Source organism: Galleria mellonella, unplaced genomic scaffold, assembly GCF_026898425.1.
Source record: "Galleria mellonella isolate WM207_F2 unplaced genomic scaffold, CSIRO_AGI_GalMel_v1 utg176, whole genome shotgun sequence".
NCBI classification, from domain to species: Eukaryota; Metazoa; Arthropoda; class Insecta; order Lepidoptera; family Pyralidae; genus Galleria; species Galleria mellonella.
The window spans coordinates 673,041-696,153 of NW_026442019.1; the positions used below are offsets into that span (position 1 = coordinate 673,041).

At 32.4% G+C, this 23,113-nt stretch overlaps 1 protein-coding gene across 1 annotated transcript in view; it reads left to right on the forward strand.

Annotated features, from left to right (window-relative positions):
- LOC113509471 (uncharacterized) overlaps positions 1–5,673 on the forward strand; it is a 149,195-nt gene extending 143,522 nt beyond the window's left edge. The window contains exon 8 of the mRNA XM_052893529.1: positions 804–5,673. Coding sequence (XP_052749489.1) covers positions 804–910 — 107 coding nt within the window. The 3' untranslated portion in view covers positions 911–5,673. The remainder of the gene's footprint in view (positions 1–803) is intronic.
- The last annotated feature ends 17,440 nt before the right edge of the window (positions 5,674–23,113 follow it).

Sequence of the window (23,113 nt, forward strand, 5' to 3'; positions counted from 1 at the left end):
GCCTCCTCCTTGGGGGTTTTGTCAGTAGTTGCCAAGCTTGGCAGGCGAATTGGCAACCACAGTTAGGCTTTAGAGATGTTTTAAGAGGGACGCTGGTGCTCATACTTCATCCTCCTTTAGTCGTCTCTTACTTAGAATGGCAAATTCTAAGTTGCGTAAAATAAAATTCGAAAATTGAATCAGTAACAGATAAGTTGCTATATGACTGTCTCAATATAAGCATCTCATGCAGAAGAATGAAAGCTATGTTTTGAATTAGGTGTTAAATGTAGGTAAATGTAGGTCAGTGAACAGAAAAGGATCGACCAAAAAAAAGGTTGAATTGTGTAAAAGATGTAATACGTGAAAGAGAAATATGTTTAGGTATAATAACTGATAGTAAAAGAGGTGCAACATCGGTCCCAAATAAACGAGATAAAAGCACGACTTGGTTAAATATGACGATGATTAAATATGGTATTCAAAACAAATCAGATAAAATCAAGGAGATTATTCAATTATTTAACTAACTAAATTGAAAAATGAACATGTAATTAATTTAATTAGAACATCAATTTTTAAATCACTTTTAATCTCTTTCTGATAATTATTTGATGCGTATCACGGATAATGGACAAAGCAATATTTTTTGAAAAAAAAAATGGTAATATACGTACCTTGATCAAATTATAGCATGCGTTTCGCTGCAATAAAATATCTATTCCCGTAAGAAAGTTCAAAAAATCTCCGTCCAAATGATATGGGCACATTGTGTCTCAAAATAACTCGAAATTCGACTTATTTCAATGAATTATCTTTCACAGATGAAAACCCAGCGGCAATGCAGTCTTCATCGCCGAGTCTCATCTCGCGTCTCAATTCCAACGGCTTCTTATTACCCACACTTACTACACTCCATCTTCTACGGTGACAATCATTACACTAACTACCCTAGTCATTTGCTGGTAAAGTATAACGTACTCTATATATAATAGCTACAAAGTCCATGTTCGCGTGAAGCGAAACGCGTCTGAGAGAGACTCAAATGACGTCGTTACAAGCATAATCGGGTAAATGAGAGTGTTAGGCACAGATTATTGTTTAAGTGTGAAATGTCTTTATTCTGTGTAGTGTAACGTACATGTTTCAAGCACAGTATGACATGTAAAATAGCAAGATAATTAGAGAAGAAACACTTCAAACAAAGGTACAACTTGAGATTAATTAGTGAGATATTGTACTAAATTATTTCATTGCCGAAACAGTCTTAACTCGGAGCGTTTCGTTTTACGGTAATTGTAAAAACTGATTTTAAACAATCATTGTAAAGTATAATAGTATGATATTTAATAAGACTACTTGTATTATTTGTTGATGGAATTATTGTGTTTAAATCTAATAAAAAAAGTTAACTATCTACCAGAGATAAGAGATAATAAATCATTTAGTTTTCATAGTAACGCTGTCTCAGTTCAGTCACCTCTGTGACTACATTTCAAAGGCAATTATTGGATGTGGAAGTATAAAACTTATTCCATGTAAATAGCCATGCATATATCTATAGACGACGGTTGCCACTTTCAATCAGTTGCTTATCACTTCAAATTGCATAAAAAAGTACGATTTCAAGTCCTTAATTTGATGCCACCAAACCACCTAGACAAAAAACAAACGAATCTGATAATAGAATAGAATATCGCTAATGAGTCCATAACATAGAAACCACTTATAGAATCGTTATCTCTGACTAATTTATGAGATAGAATGAGATGGCAATGTATGCTGTCTTATTCTTTCTCGTTTGAGTGTCAACCGAAAATATTCTATCGACAGATACATTTGTAACGATGTCTAGAGAAAGTAAGTATGTAAAGATTTATCATTTTACTTTCTGTTACTTTTACGGCTATTCACGTAATCCTGAAATGTGAAACTGTAGCCCTTCAACATTTAGAAATCATCGGAACAGTTCAGTCGCTTCGTGAAGCCAGAGAAGATACCAAGAAGCTCCTGTGCTTCTGGGCGGAAATGCGCTGGCTGTACTAGCCACGACTCATACGCACAATGGCCCAAATGAGAGGTTAAGCGCGGATAATAAAGTCCAATTTACATTTCTGTTACTTTAAAAAAAAAATAACAAACCCACTTGATAAGTGCAAAGTTTCTATCTATATATATGGACGTCTCTATCTTATTTTATCATTATCGATAAAATGAGATGCCATCGATAAATTCGTTTGCCAATTATCCAGAGCCCCCTATCAGTTGAGCAACGTTTAGTTCCTATACAGAGATCTCATTGAATCCTAGTCTAAACTCTCCTATTCTTTAAATTTTCATGTTCGAATCATTTATAAATTGCTTATCACATCCTTGGTGTTTCGGGCACAGTAAAGGACATCACAAGCCTATGTGTATAAAAAAGGTGATCAAGAATATTGACACTAGAGGGCACTGCCACCCTTATGTGACTAGTAATAGTATTGCGATTCACTCTACTTCTGCTGTCAGTCATTTGTCATATTCCGTTCTTTACCCATCTCGTTCAATTCCTCTCAGTTATTTTATTCAAACATCTCTAGTGGACAGCTAGCTTTAATATTATATACGTGAATGAGTCACGTACTCCCCTTTATTTTTATATTTTACACCTCTCGAGTTTTAGTTGGGATATCAGATGTGTCTCATCTTAATGCTGGTCGTTTAAAATATTACACGAGAAGGCTTTTGCAGAGTGCGATCAAACAAAAATAAATTCGAAAAGATATTTTTGGGTGATCATTTGAAATAGTACAAAGATATTGTGTGTGGATATATATATATAAAAAGAATTAGTTCAACAGAATTTACGTCTGCATTGATTCTAGCCTTATACTAATTTTGTTATTTTTTTTTTTAATATTCCAAAAAATATTTATATTAATATTTAAAGCGAAGGAGTTTGTTTGTTTGAACGCGCTAATCTCTGGAACTACAAGTCGGATTCGAAAAATTCTTTTTGCATTTAATAACTCCTTTATGGTTATAGGCTACTCGTTATCATGGTAAAACCATAAACGAAACCACGGGATATAGCTAGTATGATACAATTATCTTATTGAACAGTATATAGTTTATTTCCATATAGTTTTACTTCAAATGATCATGAAAATAAAATAATAAATAGATTTTTTTTTTATTGTTTGAATTTGTTTTTTAAAGTTGCCAGCACTACGGTGATAACACAGCAGGACATCTTAATACGTCCGCCTTTTTTCAAATTTCGAACAATAAAAACAAATGAAAAAAAAAAACATTATTTAGATTAATTTTAATTACGTAATTAATCTATAAATAAACGTAATAATTTTTATACTCCCATTATATATATATTTTTTTATTTATTGTTAGTTATAAATTTTACTATGTACCAGTTGAACTAAAGTTATGCATTATATTAATGATTCTTTTATTAGTCATCAAAATTTTTATCAAGAGAAAGAAAAATATTGTAATATACGTACATACAAAATTATTACTACACTTATGTCAAAACTGTTTGTAATCATAATTCATTAATTAAATATTTTTAATGTATGTATTTCCTGAAATGTGTAAAATGTTTTAGTGTAAAATATCCACAAAGTGATACTGGTAATTTCTTAGAAAATTATAAGTTAAATTTTTTATTTATTTTTTTTTATTTTTAGTCTAATATAATTCATCTTAATTATCACTCTTTATATCTACTATATTCATGGTATGTCTTTTATTTTCTGCCTACCCTAATGGGAGACAGGCGTGACAGATATGTATGTATGTGTCTTTTATTTTTAAACATAATATCCATTTAATAAATTATTATAATGATGAGAGTAATGTTAATTATGTTTAAAAACCTATAAAAATAGATATTTTAACTATTATACTATTATTTATTAGTATGTTTAAATTATTACTGATTTATATATTTATCTGAATATAAACATAATACCAGTGTTTTGCTCTTTTAAGGGCAAAACAAATAAACTGAGTTGTGACCATTTTCTGTTACTTGTTTTATATATTTTGCTTTGTTTGTATATGCATTCTTTTTACCTCTTTTTAATGTGTATGTTTGTCGTTATTTGTGTGCTGTAAGTAATGCAAATAAATTATTTATAAAAATATATAATCTTTTTTTATATTTATGTAAACTTGTTATCAATTAATCATGTATATTTATTCATTCATTCATTATTTTTACGTAGTTTTACATTTTATTTTAAAGTACCGCCATCAAACATCTCTATTCCATGGTTAAATAGTGGGGAACGCCTTTAGTACTTTTATTTATATATATTTTTGTTATATACATAAAAGTTAAATAAATATTTTTTTTTCTAAATATGAAGCAAGTATTATAAAGCTATTGAATAAAGCACCAAACATATATTAATACACGAAAGATATAGTGGAAATAAAATTTTATACCAAACTATGTGCCCAGTACAATAGAAGTAAACTAATCATTAATAATGAAGTCATCTAAATAAAGAAATGCCCAGTAACAGAAGTTCTATTAATTTAATACAAATATAGCCGAATTATTTTCCTTCTCAGTCTATTTTTAATCATTATTACGGTAATATTACTGTATGTAACAGCCATACATAAATGTCAATATATCTTTTTATGATTTCTTTATATCTCTATAGAATATAATATATACTCTTATAATATATATTCTACCCAAAGATATTTAATTCCATTCGCTTGAGTTATTGATCACAAATACCACAAAAAAAATATTTATACAATTACATTCTGTATAAAAATTATTACAAGTATAATTATTATTTTCGGCATTACTCGCGTGTTTCACTTCGGGATTGCTCCTCTAGTTTCGGACTAGCATACAGCACTGTACAAGTTCCGCGCAGTGTTGCTAAGAACATACCCGTAAAATTGATCTGCTATTGAGTCCGAAACTAGTCAAGTAATCCCGAAAGTCAATACAGAGTACACCGAATTTTGCCTAATTTATCGTTACTAATATTTACGAATATAAAGTGAGTTCGTCTGTTTGTTTTTCTATTTATTTATTATCTCTTAGCACTTTAACGATTTAACCAATAATCATGATATATGGAACACACGTATATGTACTGTTTCTGAAAGAGAAGGCTACCCGATCGACCCGGTTACGCGGGCGAAGTCACGGTTAAAAGCTAGTAATTTAAAATTGAGTATAACTCAAAATAATTATAATTAATCAACAAAAGTATGATTATGGTTATTTTATATTGGAAGCTAGCTATTTCCCATGGCTTCGTCTGAGCCGATTCGTATTCTTTCATTTTTGTTAAAATTTCGGGAAATAACTTTATACTCGTTTATGTTATAAAAATTTATCTTAGTATTTACGTCTGTACGTTAATATGTTAGTTACTAACTCCTTTTATATATAGTAATAGGTATAGATAATTGTTTAATTTGTTATTTGAAGGCAAATCAACGTTGTATTTTACTTTTTCCTTATCCTATGGGGTAAAAAATGTTTTGTTACTAGATTTTTCACTTAGATGAGGATATATATGCCTACTAATATTATAAAGAGATAAATGTTTGTATATAGGAGGAAATCTTAATATCCCTGAAATTGATTACTTACTATGAAATGATAGGAATGAAGAGATGTCTTTCAGGATTGTCAAAGTGATTGAAGAAGCACAGATATTAGGATAAATATAATACAACAGTTTTTATCGAGAAGTTATAATCCTTTCTCATTTTATGACCATAATCATAATAAACACTTTTGCGCACAATAGAGAGATTTATACAAGGAGTATTTATACAGAATGTGCATATACAAAAGGCGGCCTTATCGCTAAAAGCAATCTCTTACAGACAACCTGGAGGCCATACCATATGGAACTCCACTTTCTTTTAGTTTATCCGTTATTGGAACTTTGAAAATTTCTTTCACATACTCATTGCGTATTTTGTTCATACACATCATACAAACATTAAAATTTTTCTCATTTACAATATTAGTGGTATTTTAAATAGAAATAAATTTATATATTATTATTATGCATGTTTCAGTTTGTATAAATACATATTTTGAAAAAAGTTATCTGTTATGAAAATATAATTAATTTATTTTTAATTATACATATATTATCAGTGAGTAAAATCACTATAAAATATTATGTATATAAATCATTAGTATCGTTTGTGATAATGGCGCTCATGAATGATTGTTAATATTTGTAAATACATTGTTAGAATAAGTTAAACCACTTATAAATATAAATAACTGTTCATTTTATCTGTTGTTTTATTTTTAACTAACATCAAGAATGAAAATGTTGCTCTCAAATCGATTTTATTTTTGTATCTCTGTATTGCGCAATATCTTATTATAAAGAAGTAAAAATAAGTTTCTCAATTTATATATAATTGTTTTAGGATTGTATCACGCGATAACATCATTAATTCTGAACCAATTCCTTTAACACTTTTTGCAAACAATATTTTTTTTTTCTGTATTGGTCTTATTTATTTTTTACTATTTATTTCTATTATACACTTAATATTAAAACATTTTATATAATTATAGTTTCATTGTAATTCAGTTCGTGCGGTCACAGCATAAAATAGGCTATCCCTTCCTTTCCTGTGGGTGTCGTAAAAAGCGACTAAGGAAATTTAATGGTCGACGGATGGACAGCAGCGTTCCTCTTTAAACATTTCCTTGGCCTAACTACGGTTGATAACCTTTAAGGACATAACGTAGAACATCCAGATCCAAGCAAATTTAAAAAAAATATTTTTTAAATTGGCTCGAATGAGAATAGAAACAGAGACCTCATAACTCAAAATAATGTATCTATCATACATAGTAGCATACAAGTCAAACAATTTCCTACGCATAGAAATAAAAAGTGACTTAGGACAATCTGCCAACCAGTACAGCATTGAATATATATATATTCAACCTTAAAACTTAAACCACTAACCGGTAATGATCAAAATACTTTAAACTTTGAACTATTTACACAAATTACTATACCATTAAATGAAATATGTGATCAGCTAGTCAATTAAGTTTCATGTCACCAAAATACTGTTTAATCCTAAATGTTTAGCAAGAACACTTAAACTTAAGCAGAATTAATGAAGCATTTAACCTCTACTGAGTATCAAAAGGATCGTGTTTGCTTTTCCGGATAAACGTGATGTAATGGCAATTAGTTCCAAGACACAACCTTAGCTTTTAAATTTAAAAATTAAATATAGAGTAAGGCTATAATTATCCCAAAGTGACGTGTTTTAAGTAATCAAATATGAGATATATATACTTAATGGGATTTTTTTACTCAAGCTCTGAAGATTTTTTGATCTCCAATTATATCCCCAATTTGGAGTTTCTACGTCAAATATATAAAAAAAAAAATATTTTTAATGATTGGGATTCACTTTGAAAGATAAATTACATTCATTAATTATTTAAACCTGGACTAATGCTTGAACATACTGTAGTATTAACAGTAGTACTTTCTGATGTATGTTTAGACATGTGATAATGGAACGAAATTGAATATTTAGAAACAGTTAGAAATTTTAAAACATAAACGATCCAATATGCTACTAATAAACCAACAAAAAAAGATATAAATAAGCAATTCACCTCTTTTAGAATTATTTTCTATACCCAGTCATCATAAGATCTAGAAAAAAAGAACCTGCACTTTCTCCTCGATAAATACAGTAAAACGCAGCAACAAAAACTCATACCGTATTCTTGCAATGACTTGCACTTGCACGATATTACCACTCACACTCCTTCTTATTAAAAAAGTATAAATGCTGTAACACGACCTAAAATTATTCATTGGCAGTTTGGGTGCCGAACGGCTAACACTAAACTCCAAGTAGTGATCTATTGCCTGAAGATGCCTCACTGAGAAATGAAACATGTGTGGCAAAACATCAGTGAACATAATGGCAGTTGGAGATTAATTACTAAGATTAAGAAAATTCAAGTAACGGTGGTAAATTTTCAAATATTGGCATTCGTACACATTCTAAAAATAGCGAAATTAAACAAAATAATTCTAAGCAATTAACCAGTGATATGGAATTCTGCAAAATACCTAGTTTAGTGAAATAGTAAGTAGCAGCGGTAAGTCTTTTTACGTCTTAATACAGTACTATTCCAACTTTTTCCTTAATCCGTCTAATGTAACTTAGTAAGCATACCTATCTCTTCTTCAGTGGTTTCCCTAGATTGTTTAATTTCCCTTCTATAATAAAGTATATGAGTTCATCGTGACGCATCAAGTATTTTCCCTTTCACGAGAAGAAATACGATGATTTTTAAAATCTGTCCTTTCCTTCCTTCCGTCGTTTAACTTTATGTACTTGTGAAATTACGGGGTACAGGGGCATAGCCCACTTTTCAGTAATGCACAAGGATGTCGCGGTGTTCTTCAACTTCTCTTAAATCTCTTAAATCTCACATTTCTAATATTGTATTCTGTTCACAGCGACATAAAACTAAAGTCACAATCAAGGACGACGCAATAGCATCTTAGAATCTAATTTATACAGATACCCAGATGAATATTATTGATTAGGGCGAATTTGGAAGCGTGTCACGTTTCGAGCGGCCGTTGTAAGGGCCACCATCATTACTAAGATTATATTTAATGGAGTACATTCTGAGTATTTCTTATCTGACGGTGAGAGTTTCAAAGAGCAAAGTTCCGTATTGATTTTATGTTAAATGAAATTTTCGATTGATTTGTGATTGCCCTAACTGTTTTCTGAAATTGATGATTTAAAAAAATAATGTGTAAGTAGCAATAAATGTCTTATAAATACATTCTCATGCTAATTTTCTTAAATTATCTACTTATTCGTTGATTTGTTGTATCACCCATTAGTTTTTACCTACTAATAGCTTTTGACTTTTATTTTAAGGGATTTTTCTAGATTTGCAACACCTGTCAAGCGAATTGGACTTTGCAGTTTACTTCTGGTAATGTTTAAAGAACGCTGCTGCCCATCTCTCCACCGTAAGCTCTCTTCGTCGCTTAATAATGAAATAATATTTTGCATTATTTATTTCTTTAGAAATGAACCAATGAATGAATAACTATAAACGGATATATTTATATCTCATTTTAAGTCAACTAAAGTGTTAAATAAAAATAATAATGTAATTAATGACAGAGCATTGTAAGAAGGTTTTTTACTTGATTACAGTCAAGCAACTGAATGGACATAAAGGTCCACCGATGGATACAAAACGAATACGAGTATAATAATCCTAAATTAAGGTATAGCAGTCTTACCTTAATTACACAAACAAAGCCACAGTTTATAGCTGATAACAAATTAGGGATGAAATTACCGTCGAACTTATATAAATTTGGGGTTAGAAATGTGAAATTTAAATCTAATGAGAATACTTGGGTGATGTTTTCGTTAAATATTGCTAGACTTAATTATGTTTGTATGTTGTATCTTCTTAATTAAATTATAATATAAAATTACACACCCCTGAGGCATGTCTATCAGAAAGAAGACATATGAGACATGGACAAAGATGTAGAATTAAATGTTTATAATTTTGTTCCACTAATAATCGCAAGAATTGTAATATGTTTTAGACACTTTGTTCTGTCTGATGCTGGTATTTATCTTGTATCTGAGTAGTTTATGTGTGTGAGTGTGTGTATATGTGTGTGTGTATGTGTGTGAGTGTGTGTATGTGTGTGAGTGTGTGTATGTGTGTGTGTGTGTGTATGTATAATGTACAGTATAATGTAGATAACATTAATACTATAGGTACATTATTGTAAAATTACTGTTTCAATTTCAATAGCATCATGTTGAACCGTTAATTATATTATTGTCGACGCTTGAATAGTAGATAACGCCGTATAGTGTTAAATCCACCATTTCCACTATCTAAATGTATTAAAGTTTAATAAATAAATAAAAAAGTATCGAGTTTAACGTAATAGAAGCTGACAAAGAAAGAAGAGAGGGGAGAGAAAATTTTGGAGTGATGAATTCATATTACCAATACTCATGGGAGATTGTTACCCAATGACGTCAAAAGTCTAGGTCATTTGTACCAATTGATTTTTAAATTATAACCATCCAAATATTAATTAAAGAGTCCAAAGGCGTAGGTTGGAATTTAATCTTAGGATCCCCGGACTGCAGTGAAGCGTTATCCGACTAAACGATGATATTTTTAAATAGATTTTGTATCGCAATAAGCAGTATTTTGCTTTTTCAAAAAAAAAAGCGGCTTCTATATAACAAAATTAAGAATGTATAATTGATAACATAATTTCATAATATGAAGCCATAAAAAATCGATAAAATTAATAATCGCTTTAGAAAGTTCCATAAATATTTCATCTTGTATAATTAAATGCAGATTCCCGACTCTTTTCAACGTCAACAGAATAAGCCATGATGTGTAGCCGGACATAAACTTTTTCCATTCATCATACAATAAGTCGTCCTCATATTTAATGGCGCAATTTACCCAAAGAATTTCCATCATTTATGGCACAACTCAGAAAAACCGGAATATTTCAAGTGATATTCACGCAATCAGTGTTCGGTTGATAAATTTATTCCCCACCTTATTAACAAGGCTTATGAGTTCATTTTTCATGTTTCTCAAATGTAAATAAAATTGCAATCTTCTAGATAGCACTTTTAAGGAAATTTGCAAAATTATGAACATCGAACACAAAGTAATTTATTAATTCATTACATTCATTACTTAAGTGGCGCGTTTTCGTCGATCGAGCTCTTGGTACTTATCATGATTTTTACCAAGTCTCTATACCTTTTTATACTACACTATACTAACTTTTTTTTTTTTATCTAGCCTGAAGTTACTATTACTTGGTTTTGCCATACGGCTTTTTCCTTCTATCTTACCTTCCATTATTTTTATTACATGACTGGAAATATCTTTTTCACCATGTATTTATTTTACACTGTATTTTTTTTTTTATTGGTAGAAAATGGAATAGTAACCGCACCTGCGCTAACGGGATACGCTGGCGGGGCACCAGTGAAGAGTGATCGATGAGGATGAAAACAGGCCAGTTAGCCCATCATGATGAATTCATCAGGAATTAATCATGATAGTTTCCAGGAGGAACCAGGAGGTCGACCTGGTTGAGTATATTGCTAGCAATGGGATTCTCAATCTCCATTACTAACAATCCCTTTCCCCCTTTACACTATATAGTACCAGTTAGAAAAAGAATAAATACAGTAAATCCTCAGTTTAGAAAAATCTAATTTTGAAGTCAACCCATGATTTTAATGACAACAACATCAGAATACACTGCGTATAATGTTCTCGAATAAAATTGACCAATCAATAATACTCGGCTACATCCCAATAAATTTATACTAAATGAAAATCATAGGAATGAAAGATCGATAGAGCGCGCTTGGCCTAACACTGGTTTAAGAATGTCACTGCATCTTTTAATCCTCCCGTGTCGTCATTAGATCCGTTATTAGTACAAGTCATTCTATTACCTTAAGAACTTTAATGGAATTAATTAAACTTCAAATAACAGGTTTCTCCGTATTACTGTTTACAATATCCGTAACTAAAGTTTTGTTATTTTGTAAATGAGTCTTTTGTCGAACATTAAAAATTCATGATACTTCTAACAAACTTTTAAACTTGGAACTTTAAATGCCAAGATAGCCTCTAAATTTTTGGCATTTAAAAGCAAAACAAGTAAATACAATTTTTCTTTGTAGCTCGGTAGGTGGTAAGTGAACCCTTAAGTCTTAGGAGAGATTTTGTCTCACTCTGCGTGTTCTACCGCTTATACAACGGATTGTGCTCAGAGGAATTATTCAATATGATGTCTACGGCCACTTTCTATCATCGTACGGCTCGCCATCGACAAGGAGTTCACCATCATACCTTACAGCCTAAATGGTCGCGTACAACGCGGTTTCAGAGATGCTTTCTCCCACGAACACTCAGGTTATGGAATGAGCTCCCTGCCGAGGTTTTCCCAAGAGACTACAGCATGGGGTTCTTCAAAAGGGGGGTAAAAAGGTTTCTTCAGGGTCGGCAACGCGCGCGTAATACCTCTGGTATTGTAGGCGTTCATAGGCTACGGTCACCTCAGTGGTATTAAAAAAAAAGTGACTACCGTCGCCCGTAACCACCTTTAACACCAGGGGAATTGAAGGTGCGTTGCCGGCCTTTTAAAAAGGAAAATTATTTTGAAAATTACGATGTTCTAGCTGTTCGATAATTATACTGCAGGGAATTGTTACCAAATTAAATTCGGATCAGGTTTTCCTCATTACTTTTGTGCAAAACGCACCTTTTTGGATTCCTTTTTAATTTTAATTAAAAAAAAAAAGTATTTTTTGTGACATGAAGTAATGGCCGTGTAGGTCTTGGCATAGAATAGGCCACTCCTACCTTTGTCGCGGGTATTGTAAGAGGCGACTAAGGGAACTTAATTGTAGAGTTAGAGGGATGGACAGCAGCGTCCCTCTTGAAACAACACTAAAAGTCTAACTGCGGTTACCAAACTGCCTGCCAAGCGTGGCAACTACTGGCAAAACTCCCCTTTTGGAGAAGACTTATGTTTAGCAATGGACAATTAACTAATATATTGGCTGATAAAATGATGGTAATGATAAAGCAATTGCCATATTTGGTTCAACTTCTTTTTGTTCTCTTCTTCCTAAAAACACCGTATTTCTATACCAGCTTACAATCTTTTTCGCCAACAACTTTTTTTGACTATTTCATTCAAATATAATTATTGACGGCTATTACTTTCTATCAGGTGCACCGTCAGCTTCTTTGCCATCCCAAGTTGCATTTAAAAAGTGCTTCTATGGATTTAATTCTAAACCAGTATTGATAGATCCTTTAGCAATCGATATAGTTTACTCCTATTATGGCTTCATATTATTTTTAACTACGGTTAATCTTTGTGAATAAAAAAAAATATGCTTATTGTAAAGCAAAACAAACTGCCTTTTTTATGCAACTTAGAATAGCAAACAAGCTAACGGCCTACCTAATGGAAAGTGGTAATCGTCACATATAGTCATTAGCAGTATCATGAACGTAACAGAGTACTCTTTCACCCATGATACCCCCCATGCGTTGCCATTCCTGAGGACTCAGGTGTTATTCCTCTGTACCCTGTAAATTCATTACCATAGCCCACCCTTCAAACCGAAACACAGCCATGCAAACACAACTGCTTCACGATAGAAACACGAATAGGACAGAGGGAACTAAGCAAACGACTTTTGTACAAAGTCTCCCTCTAAAGTTAAGTGTTAATTTGTCTTAAACACCTCCTATACACAGACATCGTCTAGTAACAATTTCATTATATTAGAATGATAAGTTATTTCTCGTATCAGATTTATTACCCTTTACTTAAACGCTAGGCAACAAAAGGCCAAATCTTGAATAGCTAGAAATCAAATAGAGATTCGTTACACGAGTACATTCAAATCAGACGTATCTAAAAATATCACGCTTTATAATCTATCAATACGTATCGAACATATTTCTTACTAGCTTTTACTCGCGACTTTATCCGGAACTGGGATATATTTACTGACCAGGTTAAAAAGTTATGTATATCCTTAGATTATACATATATTTTTTTTTTTTACAACACAGGAGGCAAACGACCATGCGGCTCACCTGTAAGTGATTTCCGCCGCCCATGATCACCCACAACACTAACGGCATTGCAGGTGTGCTGCCGGCCTTTTAAAAAGGAATATACTCTTTTCTTGAAGGTTATGTTGTCGTATCAGTTTGAAAATACTGCTGCTGGAAGTTGATTCCAAAGAGTGGTTGTGAGTGGAAGAAAATGCCTTGATATGTATATAGATAGAGTCTCAAGTCCCAAAAACGGGTCAACAGCTGAGAAAATCAGCTAATTATCAAATTAGACGACTTGTTTTTTTATCAGTGTTCTATATTTTTACGCACGCAATATATCTTGACGTATTTATATATATGTAATTATGAATTTAATTTAAACGAGGAAATTATGTATTTAATTTAAATACATAATTTCTACATAATAGTGACACTTCGTACTAATAGTGATTTATTGTATATGTAATTGAAAATTAAATATATGATGTACCTGTATAAAATAGAAAATGGATAAATTCAATAATTAATATTTGCATGCCATTTGATGTGGCGAAACATAATGGACATCTTATAAACTTCACAAATGCAACACCTTTTCTACAATGTTTCTAGCAAATAAATTTCATTTCATTTCATTTCAATAAAATGAGTTTCTGCGCATAAAAATGGTCTAAAAATTGTAAGACAAAATAAATATAAAAGTTATAAAGTAATTATTCATAATTATTTATTACGCAAAATTGTATTAAAAAATTTACCATTTAATAATTATCATCAACAGGGAGACTTTGTACAAAAGTCGTTTGCTTGGGTACCTCCGTCCCATTCGTGTTTCTGCCGTGAAGCAGTTGTATTTGCATGGCTGTGTTTCAATTTGAAGTGTGGGATATGGCAATGAATTTACAGGGCGACGGTTACCACTTTCCATCAGGTGGGCCGTCAGCTTATTTGGCTTTCTAAGTTGTATAAAAAAACACATAAACAATAATTTTATACTAAAGTTTGTACAAATGTATAATACAAGTGAAAGAAATATACAAAATTAAACAATAAATGGTATTGTTATATATATATATATATATATATATATATATATATATATATATATATATATATATATATATATATATATATATATATATATATATATATATATATATATATATATATATGTATTATAGTTTTACAACAAAAGACCAGAAAAGGAAAAGTTTTCTTTGTGCGTTTGTTTTTTTTTTCGAGCAAACTACTTAAATTTTGTCATTTTCAAATAATAAACTTTAACCGGACGCTGTGTAATATAAAACTGCAGTTATGGTCGTGGAACGGAAGACGTGGGAAGAAAAATATCTTTTTGCTTGTTGTTTAAAGCGACTGGAAGTAATATTATAACTTAGTGGGTTCGCGAATAAGTTTCTTTCTGTGTATTTTCACAGAGAAATAGGGGTGGTTCATAAATACATAAAGAAAATACTTAAATTACTTTACAATTGACAAAATTAAGATAATGATAGCTAACGAGATTTCCCCTAAAGACTACAGTATTTTTAAAAAAGGTATATTAAAATTTGTACAGAGTTTACAACGCACAAGTGACATCACTAGTGTTGCAGGCGTCCATAGGCTGCAGTGACTGTTTACAATCAGATAGGTAGTTTGCTTGTTTGCTACTGTCACAGTATAAACGCCCACCAAATACAGTGGCCGAAAAATATTTATCACTTAAAAATGTCCACAATATATGAAATACCAATTTCATATATTGTTTTTACAATTTTTAAAAACCTCAGATATTAGGCGATTGAAATTCAATTTTTCAATAGTAGCTAAGTAAAATTTAACTTAATAAATGTTGAAGTACCGCATTTAAGTTTCAGTGTATGGATAGTCAATCTTTGGGATGGCTCAAAGATCGGCTGTTAGAAAATGTTACTAACATTAAGTTCAACTTTTGTACTATATTTTCTTATGGCCAATAAAGTTATTTAAATAAAAAACATTTAAGTTTACTATCAGAGTACATTTTAAATAAATCAATCGACAATATTCAAACTTGTTCCATTCATATAGTCCATGATACTGTTCAAGTTTATAAACAACTAATGAACTGCTTCGGTTTCGCATGACAACGATGTTTTTTAGCATACAACCTGTCTGATGGTAAACGGTTACTGCAGCTTATAGACGCCTGCAACACTAGGGGTGTCACGTGCGCATTGCCGACCCTGAAGAAACCTTAACACAACCTTTTTTAAAAACTCTATGCTGTTGTCTCTAGGAAAAACTTTAGCAAATACCTCATTCCACAGCCTGAGCGTTGACGGGAGGAAACTTTTTTAAAACCGTACTGTACGTGACGACTATAACTCCATATTCTGGGATTTCACTACCATATCTGACACTTCAAACCAAAACACAGCCATATACGGAAAGCTGCTTCACAGTAGAGCCACGGTTATAATAGAGGTAACGACTTTTGTACAGGTTTTCTCTGGTGAGAGAGAAACTATATTCTCTTTCATGTGTTTAGAATAGAATAGAATGGAATGGAATGTAACGGAAAGGAATGAAATAGAATGGAACAGACTGGAACAGAATGGAATAGAATGGAACAGAATGGAATAGAATGGAATGGAAAAAATTGAATAGAATAGGATAGAATGAAATAGAATGGAATTATGAAATAGAATAGAACAGAAATAATGTTTATTCAAATAAACTTGTTTACAAGCTCTTTTAAATCGTCAATTATTAACTCATTGTATTAAGTTAGAGTTACAGCTACTATTCGTACGATGTATGTTTACTATGAAATAAACAAATATATCGTTAATATAAATATCTGCAATAGAAATGTTCGACCTTCTTCTTATTTACTGTTTTCGGAGAACTCCTAAAAACAAACAAATGTATTCGTCAGCATATTTTTTTTTTGTTTTTTTCTTCTCAATTTGAAAGCCTCGTCTTTCTTTGTTGCCAGTATTTAAACTGACTTGTTTTAAACAGGAAACGAGGCTTTTGATGGAAATTAAAAAATTATTTACCTTTTCCAACCGGTAAACATAAAAAATTAAGTCAATCGACTTTATTTTCTTTAAAATTTTCCGTTCCATTTTACGCGAGATGGTCTTTATTGTAATTTTCCGTTAATGGACGATTGAAATAATTTATTGGAACACACGGCACGGCACGACACGACACGGCACGATTCTATCGTCACAATTATTATCGTATGAAGGCAAATATATGCAATTGTATGAAGCGTTTAATATTCCGTGCACGCTCACGATATCGACGCTGGAAAATAAAAATGTATTAAGTGACATTTCGAGAATTTTGTTGTAGACAAAAAGAAAAGAAAAAAAGTAAGAAAAGGAAAAGGCAAAGTAAACTCTCACATCGCGGTATTTGTGGTCGCCCTCCTCCGAAACGGCTCGACCGATTTTTATGATTTTTTTATATATTTGGTAGCCATGATACTTGATAGGTCGTAAAGTACCATACCGCCAGGTGTTTAGGGTGTCCTTACCCCTCTTTTATATAGTAAAATAACGTTTACCGAACTAGCTATAGTTAAATATAATAGTACCGTATGTGTTTGCTAAGATAAAATAGTCTTTTATTATATTTTTTCAATTTGGGTATAATCATCAAAACTAAAAAAGAGAAAACAGTCATAAGTAATGAATGTGAACCAAAGAAATTTCTAAAGTTAGTCATTTTTTTATGCAACTTAAAATGGCAAACAAGCTGACGGCCCACCTGATGGAAAGTAGCAACCGTCGCCTATAGACAGTGAGCAGTACCATGGACATAACGGAGTATACTGTTTCGCCTGTGATACCCCCCATGCGTTGCCGTTCCTGAGGACTCGAGTTGTTCCACTGTACCCTGTAAATTCACTGCCATATAAAACCTTAAAAACTGCCCTTCAAATCGAAACACGGTCGTGCAAACACAGCTGCTTCACGGTAGAAACACGAATGGGGCAGAGGTGCCCAAGCAATCGACTTTTGTACAAAGTCTTCCTCTGGTAAGACTTTGTGACTTGGCCAAATCTCACCACCAACTTCATTATTAAATATAACATCCTATACACAACAGGTTTCATTCAGTAATACTTAGAGAACTCAACTAGCTACATTTCGCGGCTCCGCCCGTTGCTATATTGTGATTTCGAATAGCCTTTGAAATGATGCTCAATAAATAAACTATCAAATGCAATAATATTTTTTGAAATCCGACTGGTAGTTACAGATATTGGCACGTTCAAACAAACATACTCTTCCGGTTTATTGCAATAGTACTTTAGCTAATTTTTACCCACGACTTCGTCCCCGTGATATGATCACTAATTAGAATAAAAACCAGCCCAGCCTTTTGTATCCCATATAGTACACGTATATCAAATTTTATAGTGATTGATTGAGGCGTTCAAACGCTAAGAGATAACAAACGAACAAACACGCTTTCACAATCTTACGAGTACTAATATTGTAAATGGGAATTGTTTGTTAGAGGAATATTGGAATAAAAAGCATAAAGAAAATGATGGCAAAAGGACGGCGTTTATTGTAGAAGTGAACGAAAAAAAAAACTTTAGAATCGTAACAAAAGATTGACATGTGTCAAATTTGAATAAATCGTTTTTTAGTTTTTATTTTTTGTAAAAGATTTGATTTACAAACGATCACAAAAAGGAATGAATAGAACATATTCACTTTATTTGTTTGTTACATGTTAATGCCCAATACCATGTTTATACCTGCCAGTGAACATATCCCGGTCATGCGGACGAAGTCGCGTGTAAAAGTTAGTTTAGGATATTAGTAAGGAAAGATATCGGCCATGATGGTACTTAATACGTTTAACTCTTCCAGCGTCGATGTTCTCATGACGTTATTCCCAACTGAAAAGAGTAAACGCAGTGAATATTTGCAACTAAGTATTATTGCCAGAGCATTAGGTGCCGTTCCACTCTCGTATCACAGTTCCTATATATATATATATATATATATATATATATATATATATATATATATATATATATATATATATATATATATATATATATATATATATATATATATATATATAAATGAACTAGGGCTTTCCAAAAATAGGATCTAAATGTCAGAATCCGGGGAAAGGGATTATTAGTAAAGGGGGTGTTACTGACCCATTGCTAGCAATACATCCTATAAGGTCGATCTCCGCGCGGTTCCCCCTGGAAACCATCGTGATTTCTAGTGGAATTCGTCACGGTGGGCTAACTGACCTGCTTTCATAGTCACCTATCATCTCTCACTGGTGCCCCGCCAGTGTATACCGAAAGCGAGGGCGGGATTACCATTCCATTATCACCCACTAAAAACTTGTCAGAATTCATATGCGTACCTACGCCGTTTACCCCACGAGAAACCATTTTTTTTACAAAAATGAAATATATACTTTGAATCTATTTATTTAATACCTTCCTCCATACAAATTTGAAGAGCCTATTTCCTTTCTTAATAGAATGTACGTCTCGCGTTTTTCCCCCGGGTAAAAACAAAGAGTTCACGAGAAAAAAACCCATTAAACGAGCTATGTTTCAGATCTACCTATCCTATTTAGTCGTAAAACGATATTAATAGACATAGCCCTTTGTTGTGACTTCTTTTTCCTGTATCCCGCCTTATGAGATAAATTATATAAGTACATATAATCCTATTAAGTTACCAGATTAATATTACTATCCCATTCGTGTTTCTACCGTGAAGCAGGTAACCGTCGCCTATAAACATGAGCAGTAACCATAGACATAACAGACTATACTGTTTCGTTCATGATACCCCCCATGCGTTGCCATTCCGAAGGACTCAGGTGTTATTCCTCTGTACCCTGTAAATTCACGCCATATCTCACCCTTTAAACCGAAAGACCGCCATGCAAACACAACTGCTTCACGGTAGAAACACGAATGCGGCAGAGATACCCAAGCAATCGACTTTTGTACAAAGTCTCCCTCTTTCTCAATGAATAAATTGTTTTTTTTTTCTATTATTAAAGCTTAAAGCATTGAATAATATTAGTTAAAAGCATTGAGACAACATAGATAAATCACTTTGAGATAAATTTTACTCCCCTTTAGTTACATACATTCGTAGGTTATATATTCTCTCAGCTCCGCAGTCACATGCTGAGTTTAAAAAAAAAAAACTATAAAAAACATAAATCCGAAACATGCTCTCGTTTTAATATTAATTTCGTTGGGTGTAATGCTTCCGAGATCAAAAACCGGTACGCGAAGGGAAATACAGAATGTTACTATATTTTCCTGTAAGTCGACGATGCAACGCTACGGAGTCCGGTGATGTAATTTGGTGAATTCCGTAGAAGCTAGAATAAATTTTTAATAATATCTTGTTCGTATTAATGCAATAAATACTATAGTTTGTAACGATGGATATTTAGATAGATGTTTGTTATTTTTTCACACAAAAACTACTAAACGGATTTAAATGAAAAGTACACGGGTAGATTATTATTTTTTTTTAATGCAACTTAGAATGGCAAACAAGCTGACGGCCCACCTGATGGAAAGTGGGTTACTGGGTACAGAGAAATAACACCTGAGTCCTCAGGAATGGCAACGCATGGGGGGTATCATGGGCGAAACATTAAACTCTGTTATGTCCATGGTACTGCTCGTGTCTATTGGCAACGGTTACCACTTTCCATGAGGTGGGTCGTCAGCTTGTTTGCCATTTTAAATTGCATAAAAAAAACATAGCATTCCTGCCAAATTGAAAAAGAATTAAAACTGTCTAAGTTTAAGGTTTCGACCAATGAATATAATACTCCTCTGGTCGGACTGGTACTGAACACGTTCACTCACATAAACAAATAGATTACCGTGTCTGTATATTGTTAAACACATTGGAGCAAACTGCTGGAGGGGCGAACCATGTTTATGTAAACAATCTACATTGATTCACGCGGGTGATGCTGCGGAATGCAGTTAGTTGATATTATCTGAATTGAATTGAAATCCTTTATCTGAATTATAGATAGATAGATACTCTTTATTGTTTCCTCCAAAAGATTACAATAGTAAACTTATTATAAATATAAACAATTACAAGAAATAATCACAATGAGAAAACAATTGACGACGAAAAGAAGCAACAAACAACCTTATTGTTTATTGCCTTGCTACTCATTTCGTCTCAACAATTAATCGTTTTTTTTTTTTAAATAGATGATAATGGAATGGTAACCCCACCCGCGCTATCAGTATACACCGGCGGGGCACCATTGAAGAATGATAGGTGAGGATGAAGTAGGTCAGATAGCCCATCGTGACGAATTCAACAAGAATTGTTCACGATGGTTTCCAGGGGGAACCACGTGGAGGTCGACCTAATAAGGTATATTGCTAGCAATCGGGCTGTCAACCTCCATTGCTAACAATCTTTTTTCCCCTAACAATTAATCGTTATGAAATTTGGTACACATATAAATTTATTTGGAAAAGTATATGTACTATTTTTTAACCCAGTTAGACAAATGAAGTCGCGGTTAAACCTAATCTTATTAATATTGTTCATCACGTTTCACGGTCATTTATCACATCACACAGCATTTCAGCCTATAACTGTCCACTGGTGAACACAAGCCTCTCGCTTGGGGAAGTTTTGCCAATAGTTGGCATGCTTGGCAGGCGGATTAGCAACCGCAGTCAGGCTTTAGAGATGTTTTAAGAGGGACGCTGCTGCCCATCTCTCGGCCTCCCTTAGTCGCCACTTATGACACCCACAGAAAAGAAACGGGCAGCCTATTCTATCCCCGGACCACAAAGCCAATAGTCAATTATATTTTCTATTATTCCTGTATACAGTCGACTTTTTAGGTGTATTAAAGTAATAAATAAATAAATAATATAATAAACTTGTTACAAGTTGTAAACAAAAAACAAATGTACAACCATAAAAGACACTTCTTAAGTGTAAAAATAATACAAAGGCTCCTAATAAGACTAATAGAGGACAAAACAATATTTTTTTACAAATTTTGTCTGTATGTTTATTGCGGCATCACGCAACAACTATTGCACCAAAAGTTAATTTTCTAAATTGGCCTTACCGAGTATTAAAATTAGGACCATATTACACAAATCAATGTGCCTTCCGCTGTGCCGTCATAAATACAGTCTAAGTCCCCCCCTCCCCTCGTATCTCCTCCAGGAAACCATCGTGATAAATTCTTGAATTTGTCACAATGGGCCAATTGACCTATTTCATCCTCACCTATCACCCCTCACTGATGCCCTACCAGCGTATACCGATAGCGAGGGCGGGGTTACCATTCCATTATCATCCATTCAAAAAACCTTATATCATCTCCAACAGACGTTATTCCCTTATATCAGAACCAAAGCAACGCACTTTTTAAAATTTATTACGTATTTATAATAACCTAATTAGAATTTTAAAGGTTGATAGAATTTAATTTAATGGCATAATTAATTAAACATAAACATAAAAGCTTTAATTAAACTTTTCATGTTTAATTTTGTTTAATGGACGCAGCAAGAAACTGTTTGGTTTGACTGTCGATAATCAATTTGGTGTGGGCAAATAATGGAAATGCCAAACCGAATTTTACAGTGTGTGCATTAATCTTATTTGAATAATTACACGTACAAGCAGGCTTCAGTTTGATAGCGGTCGCTTTACCAATATATTACATTAAACATTATGTTGTAATCTTACCTTTTTCATCTACATTAATATTACAAAGAGGAAAGTTTTGTATTTTTGTGCATATGTTTGTAATGAATAAACTCGAAAACTATTATGCCGATTTCAAAAATTCTACGAATCGCCATGTTTCTTAACAAAATTTTTAAGATTTTTTAAGTGATTTCCGAGAAAAAATAAACTGCCCAATAGTGGGTTAACGTGGGTTTAATAGATGTTTATTTATTTATTTATTTTATTTATTTATTTAAGGAACACAAACAGCATATTGCATTATTTTATTTAGTTATTTATTAATTAAACACAAGAAATATACAACATGAGTACATTGGGTCACGCACTAGGCGATCCTATGTCACCGGAGTCCATAAGGGATTATCAAGACACAATGTTTTACAAACATAGATCAGTGAGCCAATTTTACAGAAATAAACATGATAGATGGACATTGTTAACTAATATACAAGTACTTCGTGAAGACACTTGCATAAAACTATAAATCGACACTAATATTATAAAGAGAAAAGATTTGTATTTTTGTGTGTATGTTTGTAATGAATAAACACAAAAACTACTCTGCCGATTTTAAAAATTCTTTCACCATTAGAAAGCTACATTCACCCTGAGTAACATAGGCTATATTTATTGTTAGTAAAGTTTAGGGATCCTTACTAACACTTCAGTAATGTAATTCGAGGTGTAA